Source organism: Equus asinus, chromosome 30 (genome assembly GCF_041296235.1).
Source record: "Equus asinus isolate D_3611 breed Donkey chromosome 30, EquAss-T2T_v2, whole genome shotgun sequence".
Taxonomy (NCBI): Eukaryota; Metazoa; Chordata; class Mammalia; order Perissodactyla; family Equidae; genus Equus; species Equus asinus.
This window is the reverse complement of record NC_091819.1, coordinates 3,776,234-3,795,840: the sequence shown is the minus strand read 5'-3', so window position 1 is coordinate 3,795,840 and position 19,607 is coordinate 3,776,234. Positions and strand designations below refer to the sequence as shown.

The window sequence follows — 19,607 nt, the reverse complement described above, 5'->3', positions numbered from 1 at the left end:
ATGAATTTAAAGAGAAGTCAGTCACTTGGTTTTATTGTTTTCTACAGCAACATTGAGTTCTCTAGGGGTAAATCCTGTGTATGCAGATTACTGGGTTAAACCCATCTAGGATCTTAAAAAGTGACTATTTGGAAGTCAGGAGTCGAAGGAGTTGAGGGTGTTTGCAAATGAGTGATATAGTGGTGAATGATAAAGAGCAAATTGGCTACAGATGGATGTGAGGTGCATAGAGAAAGTAGTAACAATATGTTGGAGGCTTTGGTAGAATTCCAGATGGCTAGATTGAAGATCCCAAAATAAATGACTGGGAAGTCCAGACGTAATAACAGGGTTGGATGAAATCAAAATTTTTAAGGTGACACAATGTTTGGAATGAAGCTACAAAGGTAGAATGGAGAAAGTGGATGCTGAGGAGTGGAGAGAAAGATCATAGGTGGTAAAGAAGCTAAGAATTGAAGAGACCAGAGTGTTGGATAGATCGTCCTTGTCAATGCTGAAGTAACCAAGAATGATGACATATTTTGAGAAGAGCACACAATTAGCCAAGTTGAAAACTAAATGAGGTGGGATGATCCAGAAATTGGTACCTGACACCTCCAACTGAAAGGCAAGGAATATAGTACGATGGCAGGAAAATCAAAGTAGTTGGGTTTTTGGAAGGAGAAATGTGTAGAACTGGTTTGCGAGTAGAAGCTGGAAGCAAAGGCAGCACATATCTTTTCTTCTACCTGTGAGGCAAATGGAATGTGAGGGGGGAAAGCTTCTTAAAAAGAGCTACAAAATTCCTGGTGATGTCTTCAAGGGACATCCAGTTTTCACTTGGTGCCACCCCCCCCCCCCCATAAGAAGGTGAAAGGACCTTTGGGAGAATAGGATTCAAATGGATGGGAGTTTGTTGATGACAGACCATGAGCACTGGGTGGCAGAGAGAAAGGCATTGATTGGTGAGACATGAGATGGAGTTGTCTTTAAGGATGCAGGTAATCATTTGAAATAATTCTGGGGAATATGGATGCACTGGGAGGCTTAGACTTGTGGTAGCAACTGAACAAGCAGGGATTGAGGTATGAAAAATCCTTTGCGTCTTAGACAAAGATGAGCCATTAGTTTCCCCTATCATCCTGGGTATTGGCTAGAAGGCAGGGGCCATTGGGTGACCGTTCCCGAAGGAGCAACAAGTGTTGTGATGCTTTCTGAAGCGTCTGCCTCCATGAAGCTCATGATGGTGTTCAAGTGAACTGGTAGTCAATGATGAGGTTTTCACTCATTCAGTTATGGTCAATGGGGTTTGAAACAGGTTGCCATATGTAGTTGAGAGAAGGCACTGTATTAAATATATATATATATGTACACATACATGCACAAACATAAAATCCTGCTGAATTGTACATCATGAGCTCTCTCCATTTAGGTTATTCATCTACTTGACAAATATTTACTTAAGGACTAGGGGAAGAGAGGGCTGCAGGCAGACTGATCTTCCAAAAGAAACCGACATTTAAACTGATACCTACAGGGCAGGTAGAAGTTAGCAGAGTGACAAAAGGAAAAGGGTGATCCAGGCAGAAAACACACATGTGAGGCTGCCAAGAATGAAAGGACAGCTTGGCCTTGCCGAGAATTGAGGAAGTTGGTTTGGGTGAAGCGTGAGGGGCCCAGCAGACGATGAGGCTGGAGCGACAGCCAGGGGCATATTCCTGAAGACTTTTGTGCTGTTATTATGAGGTTAGATGCTTCTGAGCAGTGACGGGAAGCTGCCGAAGACCTCGACAGGGACTTGCTCTATTTGGTGTTTTAAAAGGGTTAGAGCAGGTGAGACTGAAGTTAAAGAGGCTGGGTAAGCAACTGTTGATGTTTTCAAGTGAGAAATGAAAGTGGACCGGACGAAGCAGAAAGAGAGAAAAGTAAAAGGATTTGAGAGCCTCGCCGGTAGAAATGATGGGTCTTGCTGACTGGTTAGCCCCCGTGAGAGGGAAAGCGGTCTGGAAGGCGTGAGCAAGCGAGTATCAACTATTCAGAGTGCGCCAAGTCTTCTGTGAGTGCTGTATCTGGAGGGTTTATTTGGGATTTTTAAAAAAATAATTTACCACTGCGTTTGCAAGATGGATAATGATCAACATCTGGATAGTACTTTCAACGTATACAAGAGCAAATCATGCTATTTTGCTCTCCAGGAACTCCTAAGTAGAAAGCATATTCTATTATATAATTGTATCTATTTAGTTCAAACTCACCATGTCAAAAACACTAAATGCCTGAGCAATTAAAAGGAAAACTTCAGAGGCAAACTTAAAAATTGTGACCTGTAGGGAATGTATGCAAATTTCACAAAGCTTGATGAAATGCTTCTCTTCAGGGAGCGTCTTAGGCCACAATAATAATCTAAGCCAATATTGACATTTTTCCCCCCTGGTTTTCTCCCCCAATCCCGCCAGTACATAGTTGTGTATTTTTAGTTGTGGGTCCTTCTAGTTGTGGCATGCGGGATGCCACCTCAGCACGGCCTGATGAGGGGTGCCATGTCCGTGCCCAGGATCCGAACCAGAGAAACCCCAGGCCGCTGAAGGCAGAGTACGTGAACTTAACTACTCGGCCACGGGGCCAGCCCCCCAAATACTGAGATTTTTAAAGGAGTTTTCTATTCTATTTGTTTTTCCCCTCAGAGACTTCCTACATATAGAAGCTGGAGGACACAGCACATTGGAAACCAAGAAGAAAATAAAAGTAAAAACAGGAATTCTTCCATCGTTCCATGTATGTAATTTATTTTATTTTTTGTGTCAGATAAAGTTAAGCTCTCTTTTGGATTCATTTAACGTAAGACGCACACACACACAAATGATCCTGAGGCAGGTTTTCAACATTAGGTTAACAGTGGAGAATAGTTAATAGGCTAGTTAAATTTTCATTAAAGCAAACACTTTCAAACCCAAAATTCACAATAGGCTTTGGAGGATAAACTATATTCAATGTTTTCTTTCTACCAATTATTTCAGAAACGGGTTGTCAGAAAGATGTAACCTGTGAAGCTGGGAGAAAAAAAGGCCAAGTCCTCTTTACCAATTTCTCTTATCTTTAGTTCACTTCAGTTATTTACTCCAGAGTAATTGCCAAATAGCAAAGGTTATGTTCCTCGTTCCCTTTCTGCTTTCTTTTCACCCCTTCCTTATATCTGGGAGGTTGAATGTAGGTGGAGGGTACTCCACAAACTGTTAATCATCAAATTTAACAAATCAAAATATGCACAGTTTTTAAGACTTGAATTCCGCTAGTTAAGTGTATTGATAGGACCACATGTGGTACAACTATAATTTTATTCAGTTGTGTACACTAACGTTAGCAAGGAGAAAATATAACCCAAGCTAATAAACTAGACAGAGAAATAAATTGAATCAGGGCATGGTTGACCTAGTTAATTTCTGAAGGATTCCTTATGAATGTCATTTAAAATATGAAATTGATAGTGATGGAGCTAACCAGATCATTTTATCAGTTACTAGAAATTAAAGAAATTAAGAAACAATGAGAAATTATGGACTAAATAATTTTCTTGAGAATTTATCAGAGCTACCTATTTAACTAAGCTGGCTAATTTAACGTTAATAGGATATAGTTGAAAAATTAGGTATTTACCTAAGCTAGGTATTTTATTAGCTTACGAATGTATTTTTTTTAACTTAAGCAGAATGGTGATATTCGTGGAAAACTAAAATATATGAATCAAAGATTGAATAATCATATGGAGTGTTATGGTATCTATTTCTTGTTTAACGTAGAGTTATGTCCCATGATTCTTCCTGGAGCTGTTTAGGGCTTTCTTTTTCTTAGACTTCTTTTTTATAATTTGTTAGTCGATAAGAATTGAATTTTATGTAGGATCTCATTCCATGTAGATCAATCAATTTACCTAATGCAATCTGTCACTTCTAAATTACTTTCTAATTTCCACATGACAATCAAGCAGAAATTTCATTTTTTAAAGGGAGACTTACTACTCATTTGTTTTACACAGATGACTTTAACAGAGTGCCACTTAAACATGAATTGGAAGTGAGCAAAGAGAGTGAGCATGATTCGGATGAATCGTCTGATGATGACAGTGACTCGGAGGAAACCAGCAAATACATCAATGCATCTTTCATAATGGTGGGTACCGAGATTTCCAAAGCTCAGGATCCAACCCTTTAAAAAATATATCCACGTTATAATGGACATTCATTAAGTCATTTCATAAAATGATAATGAGCTTCCCATAACTATATATTGATTAAGACCAAAGCTTCCATTTTCAATACTATATTTTAACTTATTGAAAGACTTAAAGATGTTAAAACCTGATGAATTGCTACAAAATAAGACAATGCTAGTAGTTACAATTTATGAAAAATATGACTGTAATCATACTAATTTGCAAAATAATAAATGTTGAGCAAATCAAAGGATTTGAAAATGTTTATACTTAGATATCCAAATTGTAAGCAAATCCAAATTTGCATATTTGTATAGTTAGAAACTTTCCATTCAGAGTATCTGAATTATTAGGTGAGTCTGTGTCACATACTTTTTTTCAGTAAACTGAGAGTTCAAACAAGGAAACTTTAGTCATTTAGTAAATACTTTTTGCATATACACACAGATGGATTTCTTTTCCAAATTTTCCTACAGCACACATTCATAGAATGTTAGTTTAATTATGAGATATCGTAAAAATACATAGGCACCAATAAAGTAGAGACATGATGAAGATGACTTGAAATACTTATGCAATTTCTTTTTATATTCACATTAAGCTTTTCAGCGAAAAAAGGTATTTTTGGAAGGGAAAACTCGTTAGTCTCGTAAGATAATATGTCCTAAACTTGATTTCACATTATTAGCTAAGTATTTTCATTAGCTAAGTAAGTATTTTACATATAGATAACACATTGTTTCTTGGACCTAAGGATTTTAGGTCTTAATAATTTTATATAAGAGTATTGATGTCAAATTAAGTGACTATATTTCCAAATGGTTATTTTAAGAATCCACTGCTTCCTCGTCCGTTAGCAATAGTAACAGAGTGCCACTTTTTTTTTTAAAGAGTTACTGGAAACCTGATGTGATGATTGCTGCTCAGGGGCCACTAAAAGAGACCATTGGAGACTTTTGGCAGATGATATTCCAAAGAAAAGTCAAAGCTATTGTTATGCTGACAGGGCTGAAGAGTGGAGACCAGGTTTGTACTTTTAAGAATCTTTTTTTCAAATCTTTCTGTTATAAAATATCATTCTCCATTCTTCATTTAGTTACTTGATTACTATACCCAATTCTTTTTGATCCCTCTGTCACACAGTTCCATTTGTTCATTCTTTTTGTTGCTGTTGAGCAAGATGGTCCCTGAGCTAACATCTGTACCAATCTTCTTCTATTTTGTATGTGGGATGCCACTACAGCATGGCTTGATGAGCGGTGTGTAGGTCCATGCCCAGGATCTGAACCAATGAACCCTGGGCCACTGAAGCAGAGAGCGCAAACTTAACCACTATGCCCCCAGGCTGGTCCCTCTGTTGTTCATTCTTAACATCTTCCATCTGAGTGTTGGCCTCCAACATCTTGTGTCTGGATCTGACAGTCTCTTACCTTTGCCCCCACCAGTCTTGCACACTGCTCACAGATCATCTAATGCATAGTAATCCCAGGGTCACCCCTTGCTAAATACAACAAACAGCCTTCTATTTTCTTCAAGATAAAAACCAACCTCGTCAGTCTGTTAAGATCTTCAATAAACGGACCCTCATCTATCCTTCCATTTTCCTCATATTTTTGTGTTTTACATGCTTTCCATTCCAGACAAGTAGGTTTACTGACTGAATTTTAGCACACCATTTGCATTTTCATCACTGCGTTTCAAGTTACTGACATTCTGTATTTCTAAATGTGTCCTCTCTTCCCATTTTAATTCTATTCTCCTAGCAAGACAAAACTCCTGAAAAAATTATCTAAATCCTGCCTTCTTTATGTTCATGAAATATTTATTGTCATAAAATTCTAGAGTTGGAAGTGAACCTGAGATTTAATTTGATCTCCTGCTTAACACCTGTGATGTGTATTTGATCCTTTCTTCAATACCCTGAGTACTCAAAATTTCCGTGACAGTCAATCTTACCTTGTGTTAGCACTTACCACATTATATGACATATATTAAAGCTTATTTAATGAATGCTCTCCTAAGCATGCAATTGTATTATATTATATTATGTTATGTTATATTATATTATATTATATGCTTTTTCTTTCTCTCTCTTTTCCCTGGTCCCCTACCACTGCACATAGAAAGTTATTTTTTATTTTTATGGTTTTTTTTTTTAATGAATATATGTTCAAATTTCCCACATGGAGTTCCAGAAATCTTTTTCTTCATGTAAAGTGTGAAAGCCAGGAAATGGAACAGGAGTGCAGGCAGGAATGCCAGTCATTGTCAGCAACTGTGGGACTGTAGTCGGTGGGGAACCATTTGCAAAGGGAGGCCATGCCTTTGTGATTCATCTACTCTTCCATCTGACCCTTTACTTAGACTTCTCAGTTAACTTATATAGAGCTGCTCATGGAGTTGGTCATCAGCATACAGAGACAAAGTTCCAAACATGCAGGCTCCTTCCTCAAGGACCACTGGAGGGACAGTGAAACCTCAGTTACTTCAGGTGTCATGACAGACATCAGCTCAATCTACAAATTTTGAAGAGGTGATGATAAGGGAGGTGATGATAAGGAAGGGAGGAACAAGTCCCAAAGACCTACACTGGGGATGACAGAGCTGTTCCTGTGGTGTCCCGGCCATGTTGGTTATTCCAAGGTTCCCTTGATTTGCACAAGGAAACACCAAGTAATGGTCGAATGGATGTGCAACATACATAAAATAGATTTTAGAGTTTTATGGGTAGGTTTCAATTTTAGAACACAATTAATAATTTCAATTTAATAGAACAGAGGTAAGAAGAGAAAGACAGATAGACAGACAGAGAGACAGGTTCTTAGAAGGCTTTAAAAAGCAAATAGAACACTTATAGAAGTTGTTGAATCATGTTCTTTCTTATCTAGGAAGCCTGTGCTCAGTACTGGGGAGAAGGGAAGAAAACATATGGAGAAATAGAAGTTGATATGAAAGAAACCAACATATCTGCAGCTTATACCCTCCGTGTATTTGAACTGAGGCATTCCAAGGTATTTAAATAATTTCAGAAATATGTATCTTTGATGTAATTGATCTGATAGAAAAACTAATAGAAATTACTCTATGAAAGCAAAGCAACTATCTATATAATATTTCAGAATAAAATCTTTAAATGATTTAAATGAAAGTTCTTGTGGAGAAAATGTGACTATGAAATTATTAAATGAGCTGAACTTCACTTGAGTTAATGTCCCTTCACTTCTGGTTTTAGAGGAAAGAGCCTCGAACTGTGTACCAGTACCAATATGATAACTGGACTGTGGCAGAGCTCCCTGCAGAACCCAAAGACTTAATCTCTATGATTCAGAATCTCAAACAAAAACTTCCCAAGAAGAATGGCCCAGAAGGAAATAAGCATCACAAGAATGCACCTCTCCTCATTCACTGCAGGTGGGTGAGATTTGATAAGATATGCTCTAAAAATTATCAGAATACTTGACTTCTTGGTTCAAAGTTCCTGTTAAATCCTATTTATCCTGATATATGAAATACATCACCACAGATAAGGCCTTTTAGGGAGTCACTCTCTCTGTCATGCTCCCATCACATAACTATTTTAGAAATAGAATAGAAACTATTATAGTGCAATAAATTTAGGCTGTGAGTTCCTTCATACTACTGTCATGTCATCTTTGACTCCCCAGCCTAACATTGAACCTGGAACATCATATGTCCTGAATAAATTAGTGAATGAACGGGAGGATGCATGAACAGATAGATGGATGGATGTTACATTTGTTTATGTTTATAGGCAGTGATCCACTGTATTAGGCGTTAAGAGAATCCAGAGGACTGAATGCCTTGCTTTCGATAAACATAATCTTAAGTTATGTATGAACTCAAATCTCAATGCTTAGCAACTTTGACCTGAAACCCATCATTTGACTTTCTAAACTGACCCAAAAGGGAAAGATTTTAATGATATACATAATAGTACTTGATTTTATTAATTTTATGGAGGCCCTTAACTTTCACCTATGATCGATGCCTACATACCGACTTTAAATAAGAGATATTGAAAGAAGGATGCATAATATAAAATGTTTACATAAAAATATAAAGAAAATGAGAAATGAAAAATAGAGACGTAAAATGAGAAATGTAAATCTAGTGAAATGCTTTTAGGATATTTGAGAAAACCTCATTATTATTCTTAGAATTGCATATACTAGAACCAATCTTTTAGAGATATGCTATTTTTCAGCATTTGTTGAGTTTTCAAAGGTGAAACTTACATGGAAAGAAAGCTGAAGAGGGGAAATTTAGGCTTTAAAACTACATGTGTTTCTTGGGATGTAGTTGCATGCCTACTATATGTTCTTTAGTTATATACAATAAATAAAGTCTTGCTAATAATATATTAAGAAGAAGCTTTGTGAAAATGTAACATACCTCTCATAGTTTTGTAAATCATTTGGTTGCTCTCTTTTTAATGAATAATTCCACCAGGCATCATTTTTCTACTGATGCAGAAGGGTAAACATTTGTAAAAAGTGGTAGAGAGGCAGAGGAGAAAAGGAGAAAAGCATGAGATCTGGTAATTTGCAAAATAACAGATTCAGTATTTCTGTTAGCATCAGTTTTTCTAGTCATGCCTTTATCTTCCCTAAATCTTGATGTCCTCATCTATCAAATTGGCATTTTGATATTTGTCCTAGTAACTTCAAATGTAAATAAAAGTCTATTGTAATCTGTAAGTACTAAAGAGAAGAAAGTATCTTTTTATAGCCTAAGACAAATATTTTTTAAACTATAGGATTATTCTTTTCCCAAATTGAAAAAGTTTTGTCCAAAAATTGCATTTAACAGAACTATTTTGCTCTTAAGAGATTGGAATAAATAATTACAATAAACATGAAGTAAAGAATGTATTCTGCCTCTCTCATTCCATTTTCAGTCTAATATCACTTTCTCTTTGTTGATCTTTTCTTCCTTTTATAGAGATGGATCTCAGCAAACAGGAATATTTTGTGCTTTGTTGAATCTCTTGGAAAGCGCAGAAACAGAAGAAGTGATAGATGTTTTTCAAGTAGTAAAATCTCTACGCAAAGCCAGGCCTGGGATGATTCCCACATTTGTAAGTATGATACCAAACCTTTTAATTTCAGGTCCATGCTCGATGCGCAGTAGAAGCCAATCACTGAGACTCAGGTGCTTGGAGATAGAGAAAGGTTTATTCAAATTGGCTAAAATGAGAAGGTGGGAGAGCAGCTTCTCTCAGATCTGTCCTAACCAAAGAAGAAAGAAGGGGGTCTTTATGGGGCTAAGGGACTTGGGAGGAGGAGTTTCTGGGAAACAAAGGGGAAGTCCATGTTTCTTTCACTTCAGATAAGACTTTGAGCTACTAGACATCTTGGTGTCAGCAGCAGCTGGGATCAGGTCATCCAGCGGTCAGAGCTTCCTTAAAGGTATTCTTTTACTTCTGCAAAACAAGCTGATAAATCCTCGTGACCATTGAGTCATCCCTCTGGTTGGACAAGAAAACAGCATATTAGCAAGCTACAATTACGCTTGGGCTGCGAATCTAGCATTTAGGCTCAGCGAATACATCTAATGGGGATTAAGGTTATTTATCCAGGATTTATGTGGGTACGAACTTCTTTTCATCCATGGCTGTGTTGGGAACAAGGTAGAAGAGTAACCATTTATCTTACGGAATATTTACAGTAACCCTTAAGTACCAGGCTTCAAGCATATCTCACCACTGCTTTTAATATGTTTTGCATTTTCATTTTAACAGTTGCTTCTCCACTTTCCTTCTCTCCCCATCCTCTCCTTCCCTCTCTTTTCCTTATTTTCTCTTCCATTTACTTTTTTATTTTTCCTTTTTATCTTCCATTTTTACATAATAATTCAAATGGAATTATTATCAATATAAATGAGAGACCTACTTAGAGCTTGCCAGCAACTTGTTGTTACAGTTTATGAAGAACATTTCTTTAAATGCTCATGAATTCCCTAATTTCTCCCACCTTTAATCCTGTATCAATTTGTGCTTCTGTGTAACAAACCACCCCAAAACTTAATGACTGAAAAAAATGACATTTATTTTAGTTCAATAGTCTATTTGATCAGCTGAATAGTTCTGCTCTTCTTGCTCAGCTCAGCCAATCTGGACCAGGTTCATTCATACGTCTAGTGTTGCTGATGTGTCTTCTGGGGTTTGGCTGGTCCAAAATGACCTCATCTGCCAAGAGCTTGGTGGTTGGTTAACATTAAGTTGTGACAACAGGGGCGAGTGGATTACGTGTCTCACTTCATCCAGATGACCAGCCCAGGCATATTCACAGAAAGGCAGCAGAGTTCTAAGCAGGAGGGCAGCTGTGTGCAAGACCTCTTGAGACGCAGACTTGGAACTGGCGTGACATGTCTTCCTCTGCATTTTGTTAGCAAAACAAGTCACAAAGCCAGCCCAGATGCAAGGGGTACAGAGATAGACTCCACCTTTTGTCGAAAGGGCCTGCAAAGTCACATTGCCAAGAGGTGTGGATACAGACAGGATAATAAGGGGCCTTTTTGAAATCAATCTAAAATGTGACCTCTCTAAGTGGTAGTAACCATAGATGATAGTCTTGGAATTAGTAACTAGTCTCAATAGAAACATAGCTACTCACTCAAATATATGCAGCTTTTCATTGTGTATGCCACTGAGCTTTCATGTATCGGTTTTAAAAGTGTATTGAGTGCCTACTATATGCTCTTGTCATGAAGAGACTCACTTTATAGTGTGGGGAAAAGGCAGATATTTATTAAAGAGAGTGGTAAGTAAAATGACAAAGAAATGATAGGGACATGAATGAGGGCACTTAATTGAACTTTTGGGGGTCAGGATAGTCTTCCTGAAGCAAGTGACCCCCCTCTCTGATACTAAGATGATACCTAGATGCGTAAATTCTTAGATGATTAGCCAAGAGAATAAACACAAGAGGGGATATCGTGGGCAAGGACCTGGGAATGCGACACCACATGACCTGGGAGAGGAATGAACACCAGCTGGTGTGGCCACAAGGCAAGTTGTGAAGAGTACCCTGCAGTGAATCCTGTAGAACTGTAAGGAGAGTAAGCCATTTAAAATGTTCTTTTTATGAAAACACATAAGAATACTTTTCTATATTCCAAGACTTGCACATGTCAATGATTGGTTCTCGCTAATCTTCATCTGATATAAAATAATCACGTAAATTTCCTTTATCTAATTTCTTGCTTCTTTCTTTTACTAGGAGCAGTACCAATTCCTGTATGACTTCCTAGCTAGCACCTATCCTGCCCAGAATGGACAAGTAAAGAAAAACAGTCAAGAAGATAAAATTGAATTTGATAATGAAGTGGACAAAGAAAAACAGGATGCTAATTGTGTTAGTCCACTTGATGCCCCAGATAAGGTCCAAGAAGGAAATAAAGAGGATGAAGGTTCTAAACCCACGAGTGATCCCGAGGAGCCGGAACATTCTGCCAATGGTCCAGCAAGTCCAGCTTTAACTCAAAGTGCATAGTAAAAGACGTAAATGGGACAACTCAAAACCTCATATTAAATGTTATTTCTATTTTTCTAGAAGTAGGAGAGCGAAATAGGAACACAGTGGATTAATGAATTGCATTGGAACAATGTTATGGGAAGCTTTCTTTTTTTACTGTTGTAGAAAAATATTTAAGATGGTTTTGCTAAAACATTTTGTACAGTCTTATGCTTCTTCTAAAATTTTACCCATCCCTCGGCAAAATAGAACTTCTTTGTAGTCTTTGCATGTGTGTGTGTGTGTGTGTGTGTGTGTGTGTGTATCTGAGAGAGAGAGAAAGACAGTTCTTTCAGGTGGATGTAGATGCTTTTGAGAAACTTGGCCTTTTTATTTTTTTGAAGAAAAAACGTTTTCTACTGAAAGTGTTAACTTAGCCTAAAGGATCTGTTTTAAATCATAAATTGCGTGTGGGTTCTAAGAATAACATGTACATTTCTACAATGACCTCAAGATGTCCTCCTTGTTCTACTCATTTATATCCTGTAGTTTACTATTTTACCTCTAGAAATAGACTTCAAAGTAGTTTGTGTGTGAATATTTAACTACACGAAAGTTAGCAAAATTAACATTTGGAAACCTTCTATTCCATATGTTAGCATTTATTCCAACATCTTTTTAGCCTTATTTAGTCTAATTTAAAATTTTCAAGCAACCCTATCTTATCATCTTCACATGGTGTTTACAATTTTGCAACGTGGATTATTCTCTGTATAATATGTGAAATTCATTGCTTGATACTTTTGACCCAAAATTATGTTTGTTACAGTTGAACTTAAATAAAGATCTTTAAACAAACCCAATATATATCAAATCCATATGATAAAAACAGAATCATGTAAATGTATCTGTGCTAAATATTTACATATAAACCTCAAGTAGCTATTTTTATGGAATAAAGCATTGATGTGAGACGTATAATATTACATAGCCATATTTTCCATGTTAAATGTCCTCCTGGACTTTCATTGAAGTGCATTCACTTTGAATTTCTCAATGCTGAGACTGCTTTTATCAGGAATTAATATCAATAATCATAATAAAATTCAATCATTATCTTTTCTCATACATAATATTTTAAGTATGTTACATGTTCACATTTGCTTTATGGAAGCACATATTAAAATATAGGTTTATGCAATTAACATTTGTAGAACAATTTTACAGGTCTCCACTTTTTTTTTTAAAGATCTGTAGTCAAATGATTATTTAGCATCTAGGAAAAATTCAAGAAAAATGATAGTTTTCAAAAAGTGATAGACACGACTCCTTTTTATTGAATTCTTCATCAGCTAGTACATTAATCACGTACTAGCTTGAGATTGGCTTGCTTTTCTGTATCTTTACTCTCCTGATCAATTTTTAATGTCTTAATTATACACCATCAATTGCTTTCCCTTCAACTTGCATTTATTTTTTCATCCTCCTAATTCTTTTATTATTATACATGCAAAATGAGCAATTAATCCGTACATTATTCTATGGAGTTTTGTCATTAACATATGAAAAGAAGTGAATTTTAGAATGAAGTAATAGTCCCTTTTTTTTTTAGTTCCATCACTTCTTTTTGGTGAAGAAGATTGGCCCTGAGCTAACATCTGTTGCCAATCTTCCTCTTTTTTTTTTCTCCCCAAAGTCCCAGGACCTAGTTGTCTATCCTAGTTGTAGGTTCTTCTAGTTCTACTGTGTGGGATGCCACCTCAGCGTGGCTTGATGAACAGTGCTAGGTTTGTACCCGGAATCAGAACCTGGGCACCTGGGGCTGCCAAAGCAGAGCGTACGAACTTAACCACTCAGCCACAGGGCCAGCCCACTTAGTTTCTAATTTATGTTGTTTACTCACTATCTCTTTACTTATTAATGAGAAAAGGGGGATTGGGAATCATTAATTATGGGCACCAAAAAGAAATAGAACTTGCTTTCACTTCTCTCATTAGTCACTCCAACTTTTGTGCCTCAGTTTCTCCAACTGAAACTTGATCAATTGCCATTTACTAGACAATGTGGTTAAAATGTGCAGTACTCATGTTCAGTAGACTAGTGTTACAGGTGTCTTTTTTTTTTTTAATCTGTGAGCTGCTTCAGAATACAAATCACAAAAAGTTCTAACTTTTAAATAATCTGCAAGTAAAGTTTTTATTCAGAGGTTTCGGCTGCAAGTGACACCTTCCACATGTGGATGTTGTGTGTTTTAAGTACTACCACTAAAGTCTATCCATTCGAGAAGATACAAAGTAAGTACTTAGAAAATAGAGCCATTTTCTTTTCTATTAGTTTAAGAAGCAAGCTGAAAGCATTGTTTTTCTTCTGCATAGGAGACATTGTGGTAAAAGGAGACAGAGAGCGGTGAGTCAGAAAGGTCATTACTCTGTGAGAATGTGTATCAATCAGACAGGCCCACTCCACAGGAACATGGAGCTATATGTCTATGATTTTTATCTTAGAAAAGAAAACAAAATGTGAATTATAGACCCAAATCTATGACCATGGGTTGCATTCCTAAGGGATCTGTCACGAGATATAAACGACTCATTTGCTAAAGTTTGGCACTGCCATTAGTAATTTCAAGACCCTAGTCAGAAAATTAAGCAAAAAGTTCCAACTTAAAGCCTGCTCCATTTTGGGGTTAAGGTTCTGGATTCCATTGTTTATTTACAGGGCAGAAAGAAACTCTCTTAGGTTTCTTTTAAAGTTTGTTTATTTTATTTCTGGTATCATCAGAAATAAAAGATACATGCAGTAGTCATAAAATTCAAATCCTAAGCTGCTAATTTTTTATATAGTGACAAGTAAATAGTTGCAGAAAAGAGAAATGCATTTTAATATTTCCTTGCAATGGTAAAACTGTGAAGTGATTAGTTGAATGCTTTCGCAGTGATAATTTTAAAAGTGTAAGCTACTCAGAGCTCTAATACTTGTGCAGAGAATTTTTCATATCTGACTTTGCTCTTTTCCTCCTATAACATTGAATATAAAGATGATTACTGGTTGTAACTACCTGGAACTGATCTTAATTTTTAATTTGCACTGGAGATTTGTTATAAAATGTTCTCATATCACCATGTTAGGTCAAATAAGTAGGTGGGAATTGCCCTTGGGTAATTGCAACATGTTTCTTGATATGAAGACCTTCAAATGCACAACTTCAAAGGGAAAGAATATCTGTCAGAACAAATAGAAAAGACCGTGCTTTCATTCTCTTCTACAAATTTTACAGCTGGAAAGATCTGTAGGTTCTTCAAAGAGACGTATTCAAAGTTGGGCTTTTCATTTCCTATTTCAGGTGCAAAGATATATTCTGCTGGGGCCAGCCCGGTGGTGCAGCGGTTAAGTTCACATCTTCTGCTTCAGCAGCCTGGGGTTCGCCAGTTCGGATCCCGGGTGTGGACCTACGCGTTACTTGGCAAGCCATGCTGCAACAGGTGTCCCACATATAAAGTAGAGGAAGATGGGCATGGATGTTAGCTCGGTGCCAGTCTTCCTCCGCAAAAGGAGGAGGATTGGCAGCAGACGTTAGCTCAGGGCTAACCTTCCTTAAAAAAGACAAAAAAGCTATCTTCTGCTAAGGGTCCATTTTCTGTAATCATGCTTTTGTAAATCTCTTTGTTTCCGTTTACATTTTCTTGGTTAATAAATTTTCTTTGTTCAATACTAACCCATTCAAAGGGTATGCACCCTATATCATTACTTATAAATAAAAATAATAATTGTTATTATAATAACTAACGTTTACTGAGGCATAATACATGCCAGGTATTTTATTAATTGTTTTACCTGCATTTGTTTCTCAAGACGAATTCTAGGCAGCACATACTCAGTATCTCCACTTTATATATGAGGAACTGAGACTTGGAAAAGTTTGGTACCTGGCCTGTTCTGATACACCCAGTAAGTGACAGAACCAGGATTTGAACCAGCTCTTACTGGCACCAGAGCCTGTATTCATACCCCTCTGCCCTTCCGCCTTCCTGAGTATCAACTTTGTTCATGTGTTTTGAAAAATTAGTGGAGAAAACTATCTGAATTTATTTTTTGTCTTTTCCTTATCCCACGACCAAAACCAAAACCAAAACCAAAGCGCGTGTAATGTAGGCACTCAACAACACTGCACAGCACAGCAAGCTGAGCTGAACTCACAACACTGGAGCTGTTATACAAAAATAGACACACTCTTGAAACATCCCTGGGAAAGTATTGTTCTCCTAATGCACATACAAACAAAGATCACCTCATCACTCAAGTGAGCGCCAGGACATAAAACACACCAATAAATCAGAAATGTCATCGTTCCATTGTCTCTCAATTTGGTAATCAGAACAAGTTCTTATTGTTTGGATCACATTTCAGTATGTTTGTCAGAGGACCCATCAATCAGGGTTTGAAACAAATTAACAGGGCAACACAAAATGCAAACCGCGTTTATAGAGAATATGACTCGTTCACTTTCTCGGGTGGGTGAGTCCAAGGGGGCTTGCTTCTTCTAACCTAGCTGTCCCCAAACTGCAAATGCCAGGGAGCTAGCAGTGGACTTCTCTGTAAAAGAACATACGTATTTTCCTCTAGAAAAATCATTGCCTTCTTTACTAACATGCACCCTTTTACCATATTAAATTGGGACCTCTGGTACGCTTATGCTTAGTTTTCCAGAAAAGAAGAACGTGTTGAATTCAATAATATCTCTCTTGTATAGCAGACAAATCAGATCCATGGAGTCATGATGACATATCAAAGAATAAAAATATTGTCTTGAATTTTCATGGACTGTGTAAGATTATGTGGCTTTTCATGCACACTCTGTGAAGTGGGGAAAAGATGTGACGTTAGAAAGGAAAAAATATGCCCACTATTAATTCATGGGCTAAAAGGTGGGATAGAGTTGGATCACCCACAGAACCTGTCCCCCTCTGGTTAACATGGGTTCGACGTAGGGGTTTCCTCATGGTTTACTTAGGCAACTGTGTACTGAGAATTTTTATTGGTAATCAATGATTCAAATTTTTCATTAATTCAAACAACATTATCCCTAATGAATTACATTTCATGGCTTTTGTTATAGGTTATGTCGTAAAACAGAGAGGAGAGAAATGGATTATTATATTTATAAAAAATTGACATGTAGTAAATTCCTTTATAAAGGAGTTTCCATTTATATTTAACTATTAGTTTTCATTGCATTGACAACTTAACCTAAAGACATGGACAATTTAACCTAAAGACAGATGGAAAATAAAGAATATGCAGAAGATTTAAAACTAAAAGTTTGGATATTTTTGTCATAATTAATGGAAATAAACTAACATACTCACTGGGCAGCTAGCATCTGCTTTGAGTTACTTTGAATTGACTCGGTCAATAAATCTCCTGTCATTTCTCATACCTTGTGGTGGATCTTCATAGATAATAGGAAAAAGCAGTTAGCTATTTAAGGTAACTCTCTGTGGAACACTTTAGCAATGATTATTTTGGCATCATCTTTTAAAAATATGCTTTTTTCCCCTCTGCACTATTCTTTTCCCACAGGGATGCACTCTGACTTGCTTATAAGTCTAATAATCCATTGGATCTTTGTCCTAGAAGTTGCATCTTGACTTGGATCCTCATATATCTTGGAATATCTGGTAATCCTACATAATTCTGCATCCCTCTTCCGGAAGTACATCATAAAGGATTATACTTAGTTCAACATGCAGGAAGCGTTTTATTTCAATAGGTAAAGTTGGGTGAATTAAGTGAAAAAATACATACCAGTGATATATTCACAGTAAACTTTAGGCTGGCTGGAGTTTTCAGGGTGCATGCAAGTGTGTAGGTTTTTCTCTAAGAGAGTCTGGTGTTTCTCATCTGGGCTCACAGTCGGCTTTAGTTTTAAAAAATGACTTCTTAAATGAAACAAGTTATTTTGTAAATAAAACATGCTTTGGCAGCATTCTCTTTGTTTAAAGTAGCATTAAATCATGGAAGTCAAATTTCTCCTTGATGAGAGTCAGTGGGAAATAAATTCTATTTGTTCTTTCAAGACGCAGCAAAATATTTGTTCACAATTTAAAGGCAGGAAGTTAAAAAAAGTCAAAATCAGTCAAATCTCTGACAAGCTTAGTCAAATTACTAAAACCCACTAAGTTTCTCTGTAAAAAATTTTATTGTAAGTTTTAGTTCAATGCCCTGTAGTCATTCAGAGGGCATATGAATTTCAGAAATAAAATCAACCCTATTTTTATACAGTGTTAAAGGGAGAGATTAATCTTATTTGGCATTGCAAGTGACACGCTTTGTAGCTATTCATTATTTAACAGAATTCTAGGGAGCTTTACATGTAAGATATCTCTCCAGGAATATTATCTGTGATTTGTGTTTTGTGACTTTATGTAGCCGCTGAAAAGATTACAAGCATAAGACATGTTCTGATAATTTTACAAATGAAAATAGAACAAAAGAAATAAGAACTGGGTCTGGTCTGCAATTTGTATTTAGTCCATGGAGAACTCTCATCCTTCTTCCCATCCGGATTCTTCTCTGCTTTCTGTGCCCCTACTCTAAACACTTGTACAAATCCTCAGTTCCTTCCACCACCTTGACCCACTGCCACTGCTGCCTGTTGACTCTTCAGCCTGTGTTAGATTTCTCCATCTCTGTTCCCACTTACACTCCTGCAGCTTCTCTGCTTGGAGCTACTATAATTTTAAAAAATTTACCTTACCTGTTGGCTGATCCCAAACTTGATTCAGGACCTCGATGTGGTGAATGGATGATTTTCCTGTTCTACATTGATCTCCTTTACCATCCTCCTTACTGCCCGCCCAAACTTGAGCCATCTCCATGGCTACTGCTTTCATCAAACGCCGTGGACACTTTCACTAAAATAAATAAATAAATAAACAGACGTCACTTGCCTGAATTTCTTCCTGTCCATTTTAAAATATATTCCTACCTTATTATGCTTATTTTTCCTGTCCTCTCTCAGAAAAGGTTTGCTTACACCCTATCAGGACAAACTCTTCATCTATGGTCTTTATGATTTTTAGAGTAAGTCTCGTTTTGTAAAACTGATACATTCTTATTATATAAAAGCAAGTAATACAGGAAAGCATCAGTGACAAAGTAAAATAGCATCACAAACCCAATTGAAAATTGGTCAAAGGAGAACAGAGTTCATAGAAGGAGAGCCACAACAGCCCCCAAATACATGAAGAGATGCTCAACCTCACTCACATAAGAGAGATGCAAATTAAATCTACATTGAGATAATGTTCTTCATGGTAGATATACAAAAGCTTGTCCACACCGTGTTGTCAGGGCTGTGGGGGGAATAAGGACTTCTGTGACTTTGCCAGTACAAGATAAACAACCCTACAGGGGGTAATGTGTCAATAGTTATCAAATTTACTGATGCATTTCCACTTTTATCTAGAATCATCACATCTATCAATTTACCTTCTAGAAATACCTATACAGTTACAAAAGGGCACATATACAAATCATTTATTACGTCTTTCTTTGAAATAGGAAATTATGGGAAACCCAAATGTCCATCTATAGGCTTTTGGAGGCATAAACTAAGGCAATCTCATTCAGTGAAATACTATGTACTTACCAGTTAGAGCTGGTGGGGGATGGTGACATGGGTAGGAAATTAGTGTACTTCTTTGAATTTAAACTGTGAATCTATAATCTGTTTGAAAAAAATTAAATTTTTAAAAGTTCCCAAACGTACTTTCAGATATAAACATCGTTACATTTTGGTGAATATTTTTCTATATATAAAGTTAGAAAAGAAGGAAGGAAGGAAAGGAGGAAGAAAAAAGGAAAGACAGATAGTAGATAGGGAAGAAGGCCAAAATAAATAATGATTTTTTAGATTAGAAAAAATGTAGAAAAATTTAGGA

At 36.7% G+C, this 19,607-nt stretch overlaps 1 protein-coding gene across 11 annotated transcripts in view; it reads left to right on the top strand.

Moving 5' to 3' along the window:
- The window catches only part of PTPRC (protein tyrosine phosphatase receptor type C), a 117,186-nt gene extending 104,539 nt beyond the window's left edge, over positions 1-12,647 (top strand). For all 11 annotated transcript variants that reach the window (XM_014829307.3, XM_014829305.3, XM_014829300.3 and 8 more), the window contains 7 exons: positions 2,664-2,754; positions 4,013-4,146; positions 5,081-5,215; positions 7,078-7,200; positions 7,422-7,600; positions 9,152-9,287; positions 11,431-12,647. In XM_014829307.3, coding sequence (XP_014684793.1) covers positions 2,664-2,754; positions 4,013-4,146; positions 5,081-5,215; positions 7,078-7,200; positions 7,422-7,600; positions 9,152-9,287; positions 11,431-11,703 — 1,071 coding nt within the window. In that variant the 3' untranslated portion in view covers positions 11,704-12,647. The remainder of the gene's footprint in view (positions 1-2,663; positions 2,755-4,012; positions 4,147-5,080; positions 5,216-7,077; positions 7,201-7,421; positions 7,601-9,151; positions 9,288-11,430) is intronic.
- Positions 12,648-19,607: the final 6,960 nt, after the last annotated feature.